Source organism: Euleptes europaea, chromosome 14, assembly GCF_029931775.1.
Source record: "Euleptes europaea isolate rEulEur1 chromosome 14, rEulEur1.hap1, whole genome shotgun sequence".
NCBI classification, from domain to species: Eukaryota; Metazoa; Chordata; class Lepidosauria; order Squamata; family Sphaerodactylidae; genus Euleptes; species Euleptes europaea.
The window spans coordinates 7,522,940-7,544,001 of record NC_079325.1 but is presented as its reverse complement, the minus strand read 5'-3'; the positions used below and the strand labels follow the sequence as shown (position 1 = coordinate 7,544,001).

Genomic DNA, 21,062 nt, shown 5'->3' with positions numbered 1-21,062 from the left:
CTTAGCCTCCGCCACTCATGTGGAGGAGTAGGGAATCAAACCTGGTTCTCCTGATCAGACTCCACCGCTCCAAACCACTGCTCTTAACCACTACACCACATCGGCCTGGACTCTTCCAGAGATTTTGAGTAGGCTTGCTTAGGATGGCACTGTATACCTTTTACCCCTTGTAGCTCTCTTCTGGCTGAAACTAAGAAACGCCTGTTCAAGTCTACTTCCACTCCCAAAGGCCAATCACAGAATTGGGCACCAGCTTTCTGGTGAACTTCAGTGTAAAAGACAATCCTGGCCAGGAAAGGAAGTGTCATGATAAAGATTCAGTCAAGTCAAAACCTCCACATTCAGATGCTGGAGACAAACTATAACCATCTCATGTTCCCATGACTTTGAGCTTTCTAGGGTCACGTGGTTGGCCACTCCATTCCTCTTTTTAAAAACACTTTTGGAGACAGAATGCTGGACTAGATGATGTTTGGTATGAGCAACAGGGCAATCCTTCTGTTCTTAAGGACCACTCCCACCCACACCACCATAGAAGAGAAAGCCAGAAGAACAAGTTCCACTTGAAGAGTAGAACACCCCCTGCTGCTTTTCTTCAGTGCCCTCTGGTATGGCCTTGGTGGCTCACAGAGGTGGCCTTGGTGGCTCACAGAGGGAAAGGCATCATTTTCTGCCCCAGTAGCATGAAGCTCACAGAAGCGACACTGCAAAGAGCATATAATGTGCTGTGTCACACTGTTGATATAGTGGGATCACCATAATTTCAGAATGAGGCCCATGGCTCAATGGTAGAACACCTGCTTTGCTCGCAGAAGGCCCCAGGTTTAATCCCTGGCATCTCCAATTAAAAAGGACCAGGCAGTAATGTAATGTGAAAGACTTCTGCCCAAGACCTTGGAAAGCCACTGCCAGTCCGAGTAAATACTGACCTTGATGGATGGATGGCCTGATTCAGTATAAGGCAGCTTCATGTGTTCAATGTAAGTAGCTAAAATTAGAGACAATTGTTTAGGGGCAGTGTGGCATTGTAGAGAAATGGTTAGAAATAGGCCAAGATGATCTTGATTCAAAACTCCCAACAGTTGTTAAGTCCACTGGATGATCTCGGGCTAATCACTTTCTCACAACCTATCCTACCAAACAGGGTTGTGGTGAGGCTAAAATGGGTTAAACGTGTGTATGGCACTTTGAGCTGTAGGAGAAACGTCAAGGCACAGAGGGAATAAATAATTACTAAGTGCACTAGATGATTTTCATCCTTTATCCCCATTTAACCTGAGTCAAAAGTTCAGGCCTGGAATTTATTTTCAGATGCTAACTCAGCCTTGGATGTAAAATGAAATTAAGGAACAGAGTGTCTCAGATCATGGACAGAGACTGTCCTTCCCCCTTAGGTTACCACAGGGTACCCCTCCAATATATTTGCAACTGGGGGGACTGGGTTCCGTTTGTGATGTGGCACGAAGTTTGCTACACCCTGTGGATTTGTACCTTGCTCTTCTGTGAATTACCTCCCTTGGCAGTTCCCCAAATGTTTTTTTTTCATCCAGACCTTTCAAAAAGGAAAATCTAGAACGGCACAGTTGCATGTGCTTATAATTCACATATGTAGCAAACACCACTATAGCACGCTTGTGGAGTCTGACGGGAGGAGAAATAGGAAATGCTTATCAGGCCCAGGGTTTAAGAGGAACTTGGAAGACTGTTTTTATTTTCCCATTGTCACTGATCACTTTCGACATCAGCGAACATTGTACACTTTGCGTGGACTGGTATTTTTGGCTGTTCCTTTGGAGCTGCAGATTTTTGTTTTTCATTCTGGAGATGCGTATTTTGTGTCTGGTGGGTGGCACACAAGAAACTAATCCCCTCCCAGAGCGAACATTTGTGGAGGGTGTGGAGGTTGCAGCAAGAAGGAACCGCTCTTATCTTCCCCAAATAGATTTTACTTGCTTTAGAGTTCATGGAGGGAGGGGAGAGGGACATATCTTATGCAAACATTTTTCCAGTACATCCTACTGGGTATGGCCAGCTCCAAGGTCCCCAAATAGATGAGACTATAGAGCAATGCTTTTTTGTGCTGACTCTTTCATTGTGGCAGATCCTGCCAAGGGTCTTCCCCTCCCCACAACAGACACCCTGTGAGATAGGTGGGGCTGAGAGAGTGTGACTAGCCCAAGGTTACCCAGCTGGCTTCATGTGTAGGATTGGGGAAACATATCCAGTTCACTAGATTAGCCTCTGCTGCTCATGTGACAGAGTGGGGAATCATACCCGGTTCACCAGATCAGAGTCCACCGTTCCAAACCATCGCTCTTAACCACTACACCATGCTGGCTGGAGCTGTGACTAGCCCAAGGTCACCCAGCAGGCTTCATGTGGAGAAGTGGGGAAACCAACCCAATTCACCACATTACAGTCCGCCGCTCATGTGGAGAGTGGAGAGTCGAGAATCAAACCCTGTTCTCCAGATCAGAGTCCACTGCTCCAAACCACTGTTCTTAACCACTACACCACACTTATTTTAAGCATTTACACAGAACATTGTTACCCAGGTGTTTCTTTCTTTCTTTGGGTGTGTGTGTACTTTCTCTTAAAGCTTTGTTTTTTGGTTGTGATGCCAGTTAATATTAATGCTTGTGATTGTTTAAATTGTAATTTCTGGAGGATAGCGGTGGCTGTGTTAATTTTGTTATTTGTGCATTTAAAACTTTGTACACTGTATGTTGCCTTAGTAACACATTGTAGGAAGGTGATTTAGAAGTTCTAAGAATGGGAGTTGCAATATTTAATTGTCTGAAATTGGAAGATCAATCCTCTAAAGCTTCAGGGAGAGCACAGTTTAATCAATGGGTCGGGTTAAAGCCATGCTTGCTTATTTGTTGAAGGTCATTTGCTTCTGTTTTTCCATACCATAGAATGGAAAAGAAAATGTCAAATAGCCCTTCCTTCTCTTGCAATGGTAGTTTTGCATATTAAAAATCTCAGTTCCCGTTTCTTCAGCATCCCAAAAGGGTGTCTGCACCATGGTTTTGGCATGTGCATTTGATCAATTGCCTAATTGATTTAATTCAGATGACAGATGATCAATCAGCTAAGTGTTATTTAATCCATCGACGTTTATGTTAAAAACAAGATACACAGAAAGGCATCGCTATCGCTAGCTGAGGGCAGAAGGACAGCTTAGTTTGTTTTTTTAATGCCTATCTTCCACAGCACACTGAACTGAAGTAGAAATGTCTAAAATAAAAAATTCATTAGTCTAAGAAAAAACAGCCTGTGGCAATGAGCAGTTTGTGAAGATCGGGAAAAATGAACTGTGCATTAACTATATATAATTTTTTTAAAAGAAAAAAAAACACACCAAAGTCAGCAACAACAGACCTTAGAGAGTGACCTTCATATGAATTTTCTTTTTCAAATCTATCCTGACAGAACAACAGAGGCATGATCACAGTTTCCGTTGGTCTACTCACAACCATTGTGAAGGAGGCTAAATTTGGATCGCTGGTGGACTCTTTAATTCTGTTTCCGCTCCTTTTTTTGTTTCACAGAACAAGGGACTGCTTTGGCATCTCCCCTGCATCCTGTTCTTTATGAAATTCTGCCCGAATTCTGATTATTTGTTGCTTTATTTTTTTCAGTAATGATCTCACATGCATTCGCCTTTCCACTTCATTACAGCCAGATCGGGAAAGCCAATGAGAGAAACTCCTTTGGCAAGGAGGCAAAAGCCTAGGGGTGACGGAATCTACGTTCCTGGAAGATGTCCCACTGGATATCCTAAGTGCCAGGCCAAGACCCTTACGGTCCCCTAAGGCCCACCAAGTTCAGCAGTCTGTTCACACAGAGGCCAACCAGGTGCCTCTAGGAAGCCACAAACAAGATGACTGCAGCAGCACCGCCCTGCCTGTGTTCCACAGCACCTAATATAATAAGCATGCTCCTCTGATCCTGGAGAGAATAGTTGTGCATCATGACTAGTATCCATTTTTACTAGTAGCCATGAATACCCCTCTCCTCCATGAACATGTCCACTCCCCTCTTAAAGTCACCATCACAGTAGTGGCCCTCGTCTGTGCTACGTATATATGTGCCATCAGGTTTTGACTGACTTATGGCGACCTCAGCAAGGGGCTTTCAAAGCAAGTGAGAAGCAGAGGTGGTTTGCCATTGCTGTCCTCTGCAGAATCTTCCTTGGTGGCCTCCCATCCAAGTACCGGCCCTGGTTTTCCAGATTAGAGTCCACCGCTCTTAACCGCTACACCACACTGCTTACCATGATCATAAATTAATTTAGCATTTCTTTATCCTCCTCTGTGGCCAAAGCACCACTCAGAGCTGAGTCCCAAAGCAGTAAAAAGTGTTTCATTTTTTCAAAAAGTGCAAATACAGTTAAAAACCTGCCTGCGGGGGGCAGGTGGGGGAGTCAGCATGAAATCAAATCAAGAAATGGCTGGCAAGCACTAAAAATCTTCTTGAAAAGCCAGGTGACCCAGGAAGAAAGCCTAAGCAGGTCTACTCAGAAGTAAGCCCCATTTTAATCAATGTCGGCCAGGAAAGCGTCTTTAGGATTATGCTGCCCAACTCAAACCAATGTGGACCCAGGCCGGCATGAAGGTTTTGTGAACGACTTGGTTGTATTCATGTACAATAAGGAGACAAACAAGAACACGGAGAAATCATCAAACTAGGAATGGGCTGTGCAGGTCTGGTCATAAGGACTCTAGGTTCATTACAAAAAAGACGACCCACTTCATCTGTCTTAATGGTTCCCTGAATCTTATCTTACTAATGTGAGTGCCTAGAATCTAATCAACCAATTTTTCCAGAGAAGAACAGCCACTCAAACCTTTTTTTTTTTTTTTTTAAAATCCTTTAACAGAAAGTAGATTGCATTAGAAACACAAGATTCAGTAGAAGCTGTTCATTTCTGTTATCGGCTCTAACGGGAACAGCTCACCAAATATGTCACTTCCCCCCACCCCTCATCTAATTACTGTCACTACTGAAAGAAAAAGTCAGGCCATTTCTATTACTTCACAAAGCAGCCGCCTCCTGCAGTCTGTAATTCAGATTAAGAACAAAACACTGCAAAGGAACAGCCAATTATTCCTATACGGTCCCAATTATTCTAAACTTTGGCTTTTTCACTTTAAAAAATGGCAATTGAATTTTGTAATATTGTCATAACACTGTGTTTCAGGTTCTCTGAATTCCCAACTTTATTTTTTTTTAAAGTATCTAGCCCCTTTCATTGTGGAGATGGCAAGGGAAAAGGGATACATCTGCAATGAAACAGGTCAGAGATTTCTAGCCTCTAACTCTCATGAAGGTTTCCACCTCAACGCACAACTTTCCCTTTATTAACACACAAAATAAAACTAACAACAACTTCAGGGTGTTCTTCCTCCTTTTAAAGGCCAGTGGTTGGATTTGTTATGGGGGTGGGGGCAGTGATTTTTACATAACAGGCCCAGTTGCCGGCCTGATGGAAGCAAAGCAAGAATCAGGACTTCCACTAAACACTGCAGATGGACTTTAGAAGTTGCCCCAGAGTGGGAGAGCAGAAGTTGAGATCAAGAGGGAGAATATTCAAGCACCAAGGAGCAGGGCAGAAAATGCATCCCTACGCACCAACTATGGTCATCAGGCCGCCTTCTGTTGGCTATCTAGGGTTGCCAGCCGTGGGTTGGGAAACACCTAGGGATTTGGGGGGGGGTGGAGTCTGAGGAAGGCGGGGTTTGGAGAGGGGAGGGAATTCAATGCCATAGAGTCCAATTGCCAAAGCGGCCATTTCCCCCCGGGGAACTGATTTCTATCGCCTGGAGCTCAATTGTAATAGCGGGAGATCTCCAGCCACCACCTGGAGGTTGGTAACCCTATGGCTATCCCACCACTTAGGGTGGCCTGTCTGGCATTGACCAGAGCTAAGGTTGCCAACCTCCAGGTACTAGCTGGAGATCTCCTGCTATTACAACTGATCTCCAGCCGATAAGAGATCAGTTAACCTGGAGAAAATGGCCGCTTTGGCAATTGGACTCTTTGGCATTGAAGTTCCTCCCCTCTCCAAACCCCACCCTCCTCAGGCTCCGCCCTAAAAACCTCCCACCAGTAGTGAAGAGGGACCTGGCAACCCTACTTTTGAGGGAGTTTGAATCGGCAGGTGGAGGGGTGGGGAGATCTGGGGTTTGCTATGTTACTTTTGGTTGAAACCGAAAATGTTTTTTTAACTATTACTGTAAGCTACCTTGAACCACAAGGAAAGGCAGGGTATAAACATCTTAATGATAAAAAAATAGCGATAGTATCCTGTGCCCCACAGGTGGGTTTGTTGCATGCACAGCCAGTGGTTTCGAAACCTCTAATATTGCAAGACATTCTTGGATGTACTCCTTCGCCCCTGCAGTCTGTGGTGAAGAGGCCGTGCTAGTATCGCCCTACACTGTCGCAAGGCAAATTGCATTTGCAAAACCAGAACCTGCCCACGACACTACACAACATCATATCACTTCCACCTCGGGGGATTTCGGTATGCCTCCCCCATCCCTGCCAGTGTCTCCATGTGTTGGTATCTTTCTGAATTAGTGTGTTCGACCGTCATCTGTTCCTGCCTCCATACTGTCAGGGTCAAGATTAAGAATGCCAGTCACCTTGATGGCTTGGTGGTTTGGTGCTAACTACATTCTGATCTGCATGGCACCTGGCTTCTTGCAAAGCTCTCTTAATCTGCCAGAGTTTTGGCCTCAGGCGTTCCCAGTCTTCACACCTGAGTTTACAGGAGAGCAAAGGGTGAAGAGGCAGAGCTGTGAGGAGTCTGGGCCCCTAGCATAGGGTTGCTAGGTCCCTCTTCACCACTGGTGGGAGGTTTTTGGGGTGCAGCCCGAGGAAGGTGGGGTTTGGGGAGGGGAAGGACTTCAATGCCACAAATTGCCAAAGCGGTCATTTTTTCCAGGGGAACTGATCTCTATCAGCTGGAGATTAGTTGTTATAGCAGGAGATCTCCAGCTGCTACCTGGAGGTTAGCACAGAACCAAGAATGTATAACAGTGTGCAAACATGTATTAAGTGCTACAATGATACAACTATATACAAACGGAGTTATATTCTATTCTGATATATACAAAACAAAGTCCTGTATAATATATGTGAGTCCTTTAGACTTTGACCATAAGGTTCCACCTATGTTCCATTCAATGTTATCAAGGAGAAAAGAAAGACCCAATGTTGGTACCAAAACAAAGTAGAAGGGGATATGGCCATTTCGAATTCTTCAACAGTCCCACTTCCAATCTTAGATTCCAATTCTGTAGCTCTCATATATATTTTTTATCCAATAAGAAATTCCAATATCAGGACAATTGACAAATTCCCCCGAGAGATACAACTTATAATAAAGTTATTTTTACAGCATATTGCAACAGAAGAGTTGACTAGTTCCCATCAGGGATACAAAGTGTAGCAGAGAACTACAGAATTGGAATCTAAGATTGGAAATGGGACTGTCGAAGAATTCGAAACGGCCGTATCCCCATCTACTTCGTTTTGGTACCAACACTGGGCCTTTCTTTTTGTTTCTCCTTGATAACATCGAATGGAACATAGGTGGAACCTTATGGTCAAAGTCTAAAGGACTCACATATATTATACAGGACATTGTTTTGTATATATCAGAATAGAATACAACTCCGTTTGTATATAGTTGTATCATTGTAGCACTTAATACATGTTTGCACATCGTTATACATTCTTGGTTCTGTGCCAATTTCCAAACCCTTAGGTATTACAGAGGTGTTTTGTTTATTTCTAGCTACCTGGAGGTTGGCAACCCTGCCCTAGCATCAAACCCTTTTCCTTTCACATCATCTACTTGCCTCGTACCTTTAACTGGAGATGCTGGGGATTGAACCTGGGACCTTCTGCATGCCAAGCAGATGCTCTATCATTGAGCCATGGCCCCTGCCCAGTTTTGTTGGTTGAAATAAAAAATGTATTCCAGTGCTCTTTTGGGAAACTGTAACGCAATACCCCGTCTCATCTATTATAAATGATGCCCCTCTGGTACTAGCGACTAGCCAAAGAGATTCCCCTCTCTGCCAGAAACTAGGAAGCCTTCTTTAGTTCTCTCGGAGGGAGAGACATCTGGCCTGGTTCTTGGGAGTGTCATTCTATGTGACACTAGAAGGTCAGTGGGGGAAAAATGTCAGCTCAAACAGGAAGCTGCCTTGTCATGTAAGCCGACCAGAGCTTTCCCCCCGCAGCAGCCGCAAGTCTTTCTTCCTTCCAACATCCAGGCCGTTGCAAGCCAAGGCCAGATGACACCCTGGGAGGCAGCTCACGACTGAAAAGGAGAACAAATTTCTGCCTGCCCTTTGATCGGGGCACCCTCTTCCTCCTCCCAAGCACATTTTCGCTTGGCAACAGGTTTGCCAAGGAAAACCCAGCGCTTATCAAAAGAAAGTGGCACAACTCTGTCTGCACAGAGGCGCTGGGCTGCGCTCATTTTAATTTATTCACTTCATTTATACCCAGTCTTTCTCTCTGATGGAGACCCAACACAGCTTACATCTCTCCTCCATTTTATCCTCACAATGATCCTGTGAGGCGGGTTAGGCTGAAAGCATGTGAGTGGCCCAAAGTCACCTAAGAAATTCCCATGGCAGAGTAGGGTTTTGAACACATGATGCTGCCTTATACTGAATCAGACCCTTGGTCCAGCAAAGGGCCAGATAATCATGCACTCGGCAATAAATAAGGGCCTCTGATCCTTGCTGCAAAGCACATTTCAAGAGAAAATTAAACTTTCCTATCAAGCACAAATCTGTATGTGGATGAGGGTTGCCAACCTCCAGGTGGAGCCTGGAGATCTCCAAAAATTACAGAAATAATCTCCAGGCTACAGAAATCAGTTCCCCTGGAGGAAATGGCTGCTTTGAAGGGTAGACTCCGTGGCATTATACCTTGCTGAGGTCCCTCCTCCTCAAAACCCACCCTCCACAGATGCTACCCCTACATTTCTAGGAGTTTTGCAATCTGGAGTTGCAGACTCTAATTGTGGACTGCTGTGGGAGCAGCACTTCAGGATTTGCATAACCTTGCCAGGGTTTTCTTCCCTACCCAGCTGCTATCACAACTGCAAACTCCTTGTCTGATTTTACCAGCTGGTTCTCTCACCTTCACTACTTCCCTTTTGGGATACCTCTCAACCTAGAAATGCACCGCTGCTTGGCAGCCAGAACACCAGGAACTCAGAACTGCATGCAGACAAACAAGACCAGTTAATGATTCCCATTCTTTCCCAAGCCACAGTGCCTGGTTTGAGCTGTCAAACACCCACATCTGCAAAATTGTTTTGTGTGCTACACTGTTTTTTCTATAGATTATTAATTAATTGGGTGTCTAGGAGAAAGGGGGGCAGAGAACATCAGTAGGGCAACTTGGGTTGGAGGGGCAGTTCCTCTAGATGCCATTTCCCTTGCTGGCATTTAGGGGAAGGGCTGTGGCTCAGTTTCTAGGGCCTCTGCTTGGCATGCAGAAGGTCCTAGGTTCAATCCCCGGCATCTCCAATTAGAGACATTAGGCAAGTAGGTGATGTGAAAGACCTCTGCCTGAGACCCTGGATAGCCGCTGCCGGTCTGAATAGACAATACTGACTTTCTGATTCAGTATAAAGCAGCTTCTTGTTTAGGGGAGGGGCTGTGGCTCAGTGGTGAAGCATCTGCTTGGCATGCAGAAGGTCCCAGGTTCAATCCCTGGCATCTCCAGTTAAAGAGACTAGGCAAATAGGTGATGTGAAAGACCTCTGCCTGAGACCCTGGAAAGCTGCTGCCAGTCTGAGTAGACAATACTGTCTTTGATGGACCAAGGGTCTGATTCAGCATAAGGCAGCTTCATGTGTTCCCGCTCCTTCCTGGTGGAGCTAATTGCAGTTTCAGTATGAGTGCGATTTACATCAGTGAAAAGGCATGGGAGGAAAGGGTTAAACTGGGCTGCTAATTTGTTTTTTGTTTTTTAAGCAAGGCATCCTAATCACAACTAGGTTGGGCCTAAACACAGGGAAATATGCAATATTTGGTCAGTAACTAAAAGAGTCTAAATTATCCACCATTCCCCCCCCCATCATGAAATTATAAAGCTTGTTTTCAAGATGCTTAATGAAAAGTGAGATACCAACTAGCTTGGAGACTTCGTGAGGGCAGCAGGTTTGACAGAATGGCACCCCTGCAGCTTCTCACTGGCCCCATTCTCACAGCCTAACACTGTAATACTGTTGGGAAAGAGAAAATGGGGAACGTGCCCTGAACAGACTACAGCAGCCAGCAGATCTGAGCTAGACCAGTCTTGAGCAGTAAACATTTGGACTGTGAAGGTCCCACAGGTATTCTTAGCTTAGCCCAGCCCTGATTCCTGAATCTGTGTGGGGTGGGCAGAGAGATCGGGAACTCCTATCAGGATACAGAAATGACATTTTGTGACTTTGAAACGTCATTGCAAAGTGCCTGTCCACCTGTCTTTCCCTTCCTCTCCCAAAAGCTTCAGATGGGAATTCAAGGAATCATAGAATCATAGAGTTGGAAGGGGCCATACAGGCCATCAAGTCCAACCCCCTGCCCAATGCAGGATCAGCCTAGAGCATCCCTGACAAGTGCTTGTCCAGCCGCTGCTTAAAGAGGGGAAGCTCACCACCTCCCTAGGTAGTTGATTCCACTGTCGACTCTTACTGTAAAAAAATGTTTTTCCTAATACCCAGCCGGTACCTTTCCGCCCTCAATTTAAACCCATTATTGCGAGTCCTGACCTCTGCTGCCAACAGGAACAGCTCCCTTCCCTCCTCTAAGTGACAGCCCTTCAAATACATAAAGAGAGCAGTCATATCCCCCTTCAACCTCCTCTTCTCCAGACTAAACATTCCCAACTCCCTCAGCCTTTCCTTGTACTGCTTGGTCTCCAGGCCCCTGATCATCCTCGTGGCTCTCCTCTGCACCCGCTCCATTCTGCCCACATCCTCTTTGCAATCAACAAGTGGAGGAAGGAGAGGCTGCTCCTTGTCCAGTCTTTGCTTTCATACTAATGCCTGGAGCATCTAAGTAGATACCACTGCCAGACAGAAGGATGGAAGCTGCACACATTAGAAGGTACCCAGGAAGAGCCCTGCTAGAGACAGGGCAGGAAGGAGAGAGGAGGACATTCAGAACTCTTTTTACATGTCCTGAACATGATTACTTGAAAGCAATTCTCAATGAGCTAAGTAGAAAAGTGCTTCCTAGTAAAAAGTAATAGCAGTCATTAATCAGCATTTAAGCAATCCAAAGCACTTCCATACACTTTCCCTGTAAAGTAGATCAGAGCAATTATCCCCATTTTGCAGACAGGAGGCTGAGACACAATGGAGTTCACCTAGAGAGGTCACGGCAGAAGCTGCATTTAAATCCAGGTCTTCCTGCTTCCTAGCTCTACAGGGCACAGCATGAGCCTAAGTGTGCTTACTCACAAGTAAGACCCACAGAGCTCAATGGGATTTACTCCTTTGTATGCGGGCAGAGGATGGAAGGCTTATAACTCAGTTCTGACACATTTACTCAGAATTAAGCATTCCATGCTGATTTCCAAGGAAGTGCGCGCCTCATTGCAGCTTTTAATTTTAAACCATTTTATGCCCCCATAAAACACTCCGAGTGACTTCCCTTGCAAAAGTTTAAAATACATCATATAAAAAAACACAAAGACAACAAAATCAATTAAAAGCCATCATGGCAACCAAGGATAGAAAGGAAGAAGAATCTTCAGATGAAATTTTCTAGAGCAGTGGGCAGAATAAAACAAACCACAGTTAAAATAACCAAAAGCCTGAGGAAGCAGGATGGTCTTCACTTGCCTTCACAAAGAAAGCAGGTGGGGCCAAACTTGCATCACTGGAAAGTAAATCCCAAAATCTTGGTGTCACTACCAAGAAGGCTGCCCACTGAGCGTGGTGGTGGAAAACTGAACCAAGCCTCTCCAACTGACTTTAGAATTTGGGAAGGGTCATATTAGCAAAGAAACTCATTGAGGTACCTGGTCGCTAGACTACACTAGTAGGAGCCCTAGACTAGCCTGATCTTGTCAGAACTCAGAAGCTAAGAAGAGTCAGTACTTGGATGGGAGACCACCAACGAACACTGTGGCTGTTATGCACAGGAAGGCAATGGCAGACCGCCTCTGGTCATCTCTTGCACCCCCACGAGATAGAACTTCATGGGGGCACCATGAGTCAGTTATGACTTGAGGGCACGCTTCAGACTACGCCAGCTTTGCACAACCCAGAAGACTGCAAGCCCAATCTCTCTTGTGGAGTTTCAAGGTCCGATTCTTTTACTTTATCTTGGATAACCTCGTTTCTAAGTGTAAAATCAGTGATGAGAGTCATCCCCTGTTGCAAGAGAAATAGTTAAACAACAGGAAAGCCAAGGGGCGGTCCAAACAATCAAACAAACAAAATGAAACCAAAGGGCCCAATTCCACAGCAACTCCAGAAGTCAGATTCCTGGCCAAGTAAACAAGGCAGCAAAGCAGCGTGGCAAGTGAAAAATAAATAAATGAGAGCAGGTCCTCAAATATTTATTACGAGCTACTTAGGAGAGCAAAGATGTCTTTAAATAATTAATGGTCCAAAGAGCCATTCTCAGCCCCAGCCCGGCTTTTCTTAATCCTGACGTTTAAGTTCTGCTGTTTGTTTTCAGAAGCCTCCAGAGGCTCTGGCTGAACAAGACCACTTTGTCTGCTTCAGGAGGCTAGCCGTTCCTCCCCGCAATATCGCCACAGTCTCCTAGGAGAACACCTGACAAAGGCATGTTTGGTCCGTCCCAGCTGCTCGCCTTGTCCTTTCTCTCCAAACATTCTCGGCATTTTCTTATCACCCCCCACCGTTTCCAAGGCCAAGAACCACCAGCTGCAATTGAGGCTTGTGTGCAGTTTTTGCAATACAGATAACCGTCAAGGTTTTGCTAGTTTGGCATCCCACTACCTTGGTTTCATTAATCTCCCTTCCCCCATAACACACACAAACGCTCTCTCTGGGGTCAATAAGGCAAGGCTGAGGGCATCCAGAATCACCTCTCCGCTCCTTTTAGCATCTCCCCAACTAGGAAATGAGGGAGTCCTACAGGTCCCGACAACATCACAGAGGGCTCTGAGAGACTGTCCTATTTCCTGGCCGGAGAGAGGTTGCACAGTGTATGTATGTGCGGCAACCTCTGCCTGGCCTCCCTCCCATCATCCCAAAGGCCTATGCAGCATCGTGACCATCCATTTCCTGGGGGCAGAGTTGCATGGGCGTGGAGCACAACTTTCACACGAAAGAGATGTGCTCGATGGTGTTCCCCTAAGTCAGGGGTGGGGAACGTCAGGCCCGGGGGCCGTATAAGGCCCGCAAAATCATTTGATGTGGCCCTTCATGGGTCCTGGCAGACCTCTAGCTCAGAAGGATTTAAGACTGGCGATCCGCCCCCTCCCACGGACAGGAATCGGCTCTGTTCAAGGTGGATATGAGTTTGTGTTTGCTGCCCTGCCTGAATCTCTCAGGCTCAGCTGGGGACAGCAGAGCTCAAAAGCGAGTTGCTCTGCGTGGCAGACACTCAGAGCTGTCTCCGGTCGTGCCTCTTGGCTAAATGACCAAATATAGCAGGCTAATTTTTAAGTTGATAATTCTGTATGGCCCGTGAATGAGGTTATAAATATCCAAATGGCCCTTGGCAGAAAAAAGGTTCCCCACCCCTGCCCTAAGTGCTTCTTTCACCAGGAAATGGAAACACATCCCAGAGGCACATGGTGCACAGGTTTTGGGTGGAATCTATTTCCTGTTAGGAATGGATAATTCAAGTGTATCTGCTGAGCTGTGGGCTGCCTCTGTAGGCACCCCACCACGCTCACTTCTGACACCCGCCCTGAAGGGAAGTTTCCTTCACACCATTTGCACATTTGGAAGCAAATTAAAAACACTAGTCCTCATGGTGCCAGAGAGTATGGGGAACAGGCTTTCCATTTGTTCACCCACAGCAAGTAAGCCCCCACCCTTGGCCCCAATCCCCCATCCTTGAGAAATTGAGCGGGGGGGGGGATGGCTGAAAAATGGCCTCCATAATAATGCTCTGGGAATTTCTGTAAGTCTCTATGGTCTTTACTATAGAGATTAGGGGTAATTCCTAGAGCATCACCCAGAAGTGACATCACATCCTCCCCAAACTTCACCCTCCCCAGGCACTGCCCTCAAAATATGGCAGTTACTGAAGCTGTGCTGGTAACTCTAATGTAGAATATGGGAGCCCATGGTAGACTCCCGAAGGACACCCCAAATGAACCCCTTCATTCATATAGGCCTATTTCAGTGTTGTTGAGGGTGTTAACAGGGCATTTTCTCAAAAATGGCATAGACTAGTTCACAGCTAGACTAGCACTGCAAAAGCCCACTACAGGTACAACCTGGCACTTCCAATATTTGGGGAAATGGTTTGACTTGTAGTCTCAGTATGAGGCAGCTTCATATGTTCGTATATCTAGGCAGGTTGTGAGACCGAGGATTTGTTCCCGGGCAGTGACCAAACAGAAGAAGAAGATATGCCAACTTTCTTTACTACTTAAGGCAGAATCAAACCAGCTTACAATCACCTTCCCTTCCCCTCCCACAACAGACACCCAGTGAGGTAGGTGGGGCTGAGAGAGCTCTTAATAGAACTGTGACTAGCCCAAGGTCACCCAGCTGGCTTCATGTGTAGGAGTAGGGAAACCAAGCTGGTTCACCAGATTAGCCTCCACCGCTCATGTGGATGAGTGGGGAATCATACCCGGTTCTCCAGATCAGAGTCCACTACTCCAAACCACTGCTCTTAACCACTACACCATGCCAGCCTATTCGGCTCTCAAGGTACCCACGCATTTACAGCTTCTTGGTTGTTTAAAACAGAACAAAACAGAAAATAAAAACGAACCAGCTTCATAACTGAGTTCCTGCAGTACTTTTGCTGGAGTGGAAAAGAAATGGGAAGTGGTGAATATCTGTGCAAAGACATATTTGCCATAATTAAACACAGTGGTGGGGCCTTTCTGAGTGAATGAGGAATTAGAGACAGTTTGGAGAATTTCGAAGTTCATCATTATCAGAATCTCTGCAGTAACCTTCAAGATTGTTGGCTCAAAGCCAGAATCAATGCAAGACCCACAAATCCCTCTGAGTATCAATTTACCAGGACATGTTCCCACATGGGTTATGGGCTCCAGGTTCAGTGCTATTGGGAAATGAGGTTTTTTCTGCTTCCCCGCAGCATTGTGGTGCATTCAAACACTTCCTGGGTTTCTCCTGGCTTTGGTCTTTCCCAAACCTGCCTTGCTGTGAAGGTTTGGGAAATGTTGCAGGAAAGCCTGGGTGGCTGCCATGTGAGTGGGGAAGTTTTGATTTTCCTAATCCCACCCACACAGCAGCCATCTTTCCTGCCTTGTGTTGGTATTCCACTCTCCTGAGCTTACTGGCAATTGAATATTGTTATAATGGCATAACAATCTGTATCAGGTTCTCTGAATTCCTGGCTTTCGTTTTTAAAAAAGTATCTAGCTCCTTTCTTTGTGGAGATATAAGGGGAAAGGCATATCTCTGCAATGACAAGGGCCAGACACTTATTTAAAATACATGAAAGCTGGGAATTCACAAACCTGATGCACACAACATTATAACAATAGTCAATTGCCAATCTGTGTATCGGATTGTCTGAATTCACAGCTTTCAAAGTTTGTAAGCAATTATCTTGGTGCATTCAGCGTCGCTCCCTGGAGCCAACTTAAGTTGCCCTGCGCCAGCATCCGTGCCACTTTGGATGGCGCAGGTGGCATGGATGTTGGTGCTGGGGTCATGCCAGCTCCTAAGCAGCTCCACCCCTCTTTCAGGATTGCACAGAAAGAGTAGTAGAAAAGGTGAAAGTTTGCATATGGATGCTTTGCATGTGTGCTACTTTGGTTGGTCTTGATAAAAAAGTATGTTTTTGGATTTTGCTTTGGACTAAAGTGACTAATAGCATTCTTAGCCGTGTAGAAAGAGATTACCACAGAACAAACGTGATAACCCCCAGTTCCTAACTGCATAGACAAGCTTTGCACAGAAAAGCAGAATTACATTGTTCTCAGCACATTGATTTCAAGAGTGTAACTCTGTTTAGGATTGTACTGTTAATTTAAGGCAGCTTCATGAACACATGAAGGTGCCTGATACTGAATCAGACCCTTGGTCCATCGAAGTCAGTATCGTCTACTCAGACTGGCAGAGGGTCTCCAGGGTCTCAGGCAGAGAGGTCTTTTACACCACCTACTTGCCTAGTCCCTTTAACTAGAAATTTCTGGGATTGAACCTGGGGCCTTCTGCATGCCAAGCAGATGCTCTGCCACTGAGCTACAGCCCCTCCCCATTTATACCCTGCCATTCTCCCCAATGGGGACTCATTGCGGCTTATATCACTCTTCTGTCTTCCATTTCACCCTTATAACAACCCTGTGAGGTAGGTTAGGCTGAGAGTGTGTGACTGGCCCAAGGTCACCCAGTGAGCTTCCATGGCAGAGTGGGGATTTGAATCTGGGCCTTCTCAGATCCTAGTCTGACACTCTAACCACTATACAACACACATATAGATGCACCCATGCAGAAACATAAAAACACCAGTGGTTATGATTGTAGTAAATTAAAATCTATTACATATCTGGGCAATGTCTTGGTAAAAACCAGCCTTTCCTAACCTGGGGTATTTTGAGTACCTGCCAGATCTCTTTGATGTTTCTTCCTGGCAAAAGGTGCCTCCAGCTCTTATTTATAAATATCTCCCTCTTTAGTTTTACAGAGCGTCACCGACGCACTAACCGCCTTGCTCCACAATGTGACTTGCTGGAATTGCTGGAAGGCCAGCAGGTCACATTTCAGAATCCATTTTGAACACATGAAGCTGCCTTACACTGAATCAGGCCCTTGGTCCATCAAGGTCAGTTTTGTCTACTCAGATTGGCAGTAGCTCTCCAGGGTCTCAGGCTGAGGTCTTTTGCTTCACCTATTGCCTGATCCTTTAACTGGAGATGCTGAGGATTGAACCTGGGACCTTCTGCCTGCAAAGCGGAAACCCTTCCACGGAGCCACAGCTCCTACTTAAACTGCCTTATACTGAATCAGACCCTTGGTCCATTGAGGTCATTATTGTCTACTCAAACTGGCAGTGGCTCTCCAGAGTCTCAGGCTGAGGTCCTTCATGTCACCTATTCTCTGATACTTTTAACTAGAGATGCCAAGGATTGAACCTGGGACCTTCTGCATGCCAAACAGTTGCTGTACCACCGAGCCACAGGTCTCCCAGTTTATTTCAGCTTTGCTAATTGACCTTGCATAGATGTCCTTCCCATGCAGAAAACACAAGTGGTTGTGTATGAGCTGAATTAGCCGAATTGAAATCTATCTGGGAAAGTTCTTTGCAGCGAGCATGTCCAAGCTAGTGAATTTCCATTCGCGCTGTGGGCCCAGTCACTCCTTTCTCAGCCACTCAATTTGCAAGTGCTGCATTTCAGCAGCAGATCTCATCTAAATGCGGCTCTAGATAATTGACACACATAAAGAAATGTAATTTTCCATTGTCCTACTTCACATCGAAGCCTGAGCGAACCCAAGCAACACAGCTTTATTGACATCGCTGGGTGGGAAGGTGACAGTTTCGCCAGAAAGCCCCCAGAAATTTAGAACTTTGACTCTCAAAAACTTATACCCCAAAAATCTTTTTGGTCTCTAAGGAGCTACCAGACTTGAATCTAACTGTTCTACAGCAGACCAACGTGGCTACCCTCTGAAACAGATATTTAGAGTGTCTTATTCTTCTATGTGGCTAACTTATAAAAAATATAATGCGTTAAACTGTGGAACTCCCTGCCCCAGGATGTGGTGATGGCTGCCAACTTGGAAGGCTTTAAGAGGGGAGTGGACATCTTTATGGAGGAGAGGGCTATCCATGGCTACTAGTCAAAATGAATACTAGTCACGATGCATGCCTATTCTCTCCAAGATCACAGGAGCAAGCCTATTATATCAGGTGCTGTGGAACACCGGCAGGATAATGTGGCTGCAGTCGTCTTGTTTGTGGGCTTCCTAGAGGCCCCTGGTTGGCCACTTTATGAACAGACTGCTGGACTTGATGGACCTTGGTCTTATCCAGCATGGCCTTTCTTACGTTCTTATGGAAGTCTCGGAATTCAAAGGCTCCTGAATCCACTGGAGCTTTAAAAATGACCCCACACAATATGTTGTTCTGAGAAATGATGCTGTCGAAGAAGTATTTTGTTGTTACAGAGTCCCGACAGATCAACTACAAAGAGAAAAACTAAGCTGCTCTAACCACCTCTTGGCTGCTTCCCGGTTTAATTGGCATCGCAGATCACGTAACTGCCTGTCAGATATAATAGAGAGAGGTTCTCTTACCTATGATTATCTTAATGTCGGTAGGAAGGAAGGAAAGGGGAAAGAATTAAATTACTTTCTAATATGGGCTTCAAAAGAATTTGAAACATAATAGACCTACACATATTGGTTAAGGGAAAGCACAGACTCTTAGACTGCAAAAATTTGCATTTCTGAATGATCCAGTTTGAGTCATTTACTCACCAACTGTTCGGAAACAACACCCCACACTTTTTGCCTTGGAGCTGGTGTGAACTGAGGGAGGGGCTGTGGCTCAGTGGCAGAGCATCTGCTTGGCATGCAGAAGGTCCCAGGTTCAATCTCCGGCATCTCCAGTTAAAGGTGCAAGGCAAGTAGGTGATGTGAAAGACCTCTGCCTGAGACCCTGGAGAGCCGCTGCCGGTCTGAGTAGGCAATATTGACTTTGAGGGACCAAGGGTCTATTCAGTAGAAGGCAGCTTCATATGTTCATGTGACAATGTGGGAAATACTGGTCTGACTCTTTATGAAACAGTTCCTGCATGTTCAGTTGCCTAGAACTGCTTTCAAGTTTTCAACCTGTATTTCTTGGCCTGCTGCCCCCCCCCCTTTAAACTACCAAGGGAAAAATGATGCGATCTGACTTTGGGTCTACCACTTGAAATGGTTATATGTGGGCAGTTGTTCCAGAGAATGCCGTCACCACAGAAGGAATGAGTGTTGTAAGAACATAAGAAGAGCCCTGCTAGATCAGACCAGCCCATCTAGTCCAGCATCCTGTCTCACACAAGGGCCAACCAGTTCCTCTGGAGGTCCAACAACAGGGCACAGAACCTCAGGCCCGGTTTAAAATGTAACCTTTGGAAGTCACCGCCAGGCTTCTCCCTGGAGATGCTCAGCTTTGAACCTGCAGCCTTGGCAAAGGAACAAAGCAGTCTACTCTACCCGTGAGCCAAGCCTCACCACACAGCCTAGAGAGGAACATATTCAGCCGGGAGGCCTTAGGACGTTCCACAGCTCCCGGGAATGGGTGGCATGAGGGCTAAGGAGCAGGGACCTAAGAGCAAAGCAGGGCATCAAAAAAGAAAAGAGAAGATAAAGTGAAGGCAGCAGCAGGCGGCGGCTTGATGCAATTGCTCCCTCCCCATCCAGCTTCTGTGAGATTTTTGGGGCTTTGGGGAGGCCCCCAAATCGGCCCCAGGATGTGCGGGCTGCTTTAAGAACATAAGAAAGGCCCTGCTGGATCAGACCAAGGTCCATCAAGTCCAGCAGCCTGTTCACACAGCGGCCAACCAGGTGTCTCTAGGAAGCCCACAAGCAAGACAACTGCAGCACCATCCTGCCTGTGTTCCCCAGCACCTCATATCATAGGCCTGCTCCTCCGATCCTGCTTCCCCCTTCTTAAGCGTGCAATAGACAAGCCAGGCCAGCGAGGCACTGCAGCGCGATCCATCTTCGCCCCTCTGCCGCCGCCGCAGCTTCGGGTAGCAAAGGCGATGCGCTCGAAAGCCAGGATGACGAGAGCATCCTTTGGAAGGAGGGGGGTGGGGGTGAGCTCCACATTCACGGAAGCCGCATCAGCAAGATGTCAGCGACCTTCTCCAAAGCCGGGACCCCCCACCCCCCACCCTGCAGCCGGAGAGAAAGAAACGCAACCCCCCCGCTGATAATAAACGATGCTAACAATTGCGCGAGGAGGAACGCAGACCCGATTTGCTTTTTCAGGCTCCTGCTTTTGCATCCTCCTCCTCCTCCTCCTCCTCCTCTCCCAGGGGGGAAAAGGAGGACTCAGCCCCGCTCCCGCCCCGACTCACGCTCTGGCTTTGGGGAACCCCATGGAGAGGAGGACGTCCAGCGAGGAGCCGTGCTTGACGGTGCCGGCCCGCGGCTGCCGGTTCCTCCGCGGGGTGACTTTGCCGTACAGGTCCTCCTTGGCAGCCATGGCGCGCGGCGGCTGGGCGGCGCGGTCATCCGGCCAGGGCCCGGGCGGGGAGAGGAGAGGCCGAGGCCGGGAGGGCAGGAGGGACGGAGGGAGAGGCCGGCTCCCGGGCGGCCAGGTGGCTCCGGCGAGCCCGCCCGCCCGCCCCGCTCACTCCTCCCGCTGCCCGGCTGCCCTCCTCCGCTGTTGGCCGGAGCCCTCCGCTGCTCCCTCGGCCGCACATGGGCCCCGCGCCGCAGCCATCCGCGCCGCCTCGCCCCACGCGCCCCGGCGCCTCCGGCCGCCAGCTGGGATTTCTCAATGGATCAAAGCGAGCGGGGGGGGGGGGGAGAAAGGATCAATCGAGCTGGGGCGGGGCCGGCGCGCGCGCCCTCCCCCGGCTCCCCCTCCCTTCGCTTAAAGGGACAGCCCCCAGCCCTGGGAACGAGCGCCCGGGCGGCCCTCTCCAGCCAGGTGGGGAAGTCACATAGAAATCGAGGGGCGTCTCGCGCGCGCGCGCGGCACGGGTCTTTCCATCTCCAAAGGGGTAGAAAAGAGCAAGAGTCCAGTTGCGCCTGAAAGACTAACACAAATATTTTCTGGCAGGGTATGTAGGAGCTTTCGTGAGCCGCAGGCACGGGTCCTTCCATCTCCAAAGGGGTAGAAAAGAGCAAGAGTCCAGTTGCGCCTGAAAGACTAACACAAATATTTTCTGGCAGG

General features: G+C 47.2%; 1 protein-coding gene across 1 annotated transcript in view; it reads right to left on the bottom strand.

Moving 5' to 3' along the window:
* Positions 1 to 20,372, bottom strand: part of UBASH3B (ubiquitin associated and SH3 domain containing B) — a 70,535-nt gene extending 50,163 nt beyond the window's left edge. The window contains exon 1 of the mRNA XM_056860660.1: positions 20,239 to 20,372. Within this exon, the coding sequence (XP_056716638.1) occupies positions 20,239 to 20,366 (128 nt within the window). The 5' untranslated portion in view covers positions 20,367 to 20,372. The remainder of the gene's footprint in view (positions 1 to 20,238) is intronic.
* Positions 20,373 to 21,062: the final 690 nt, after the last annotated feature.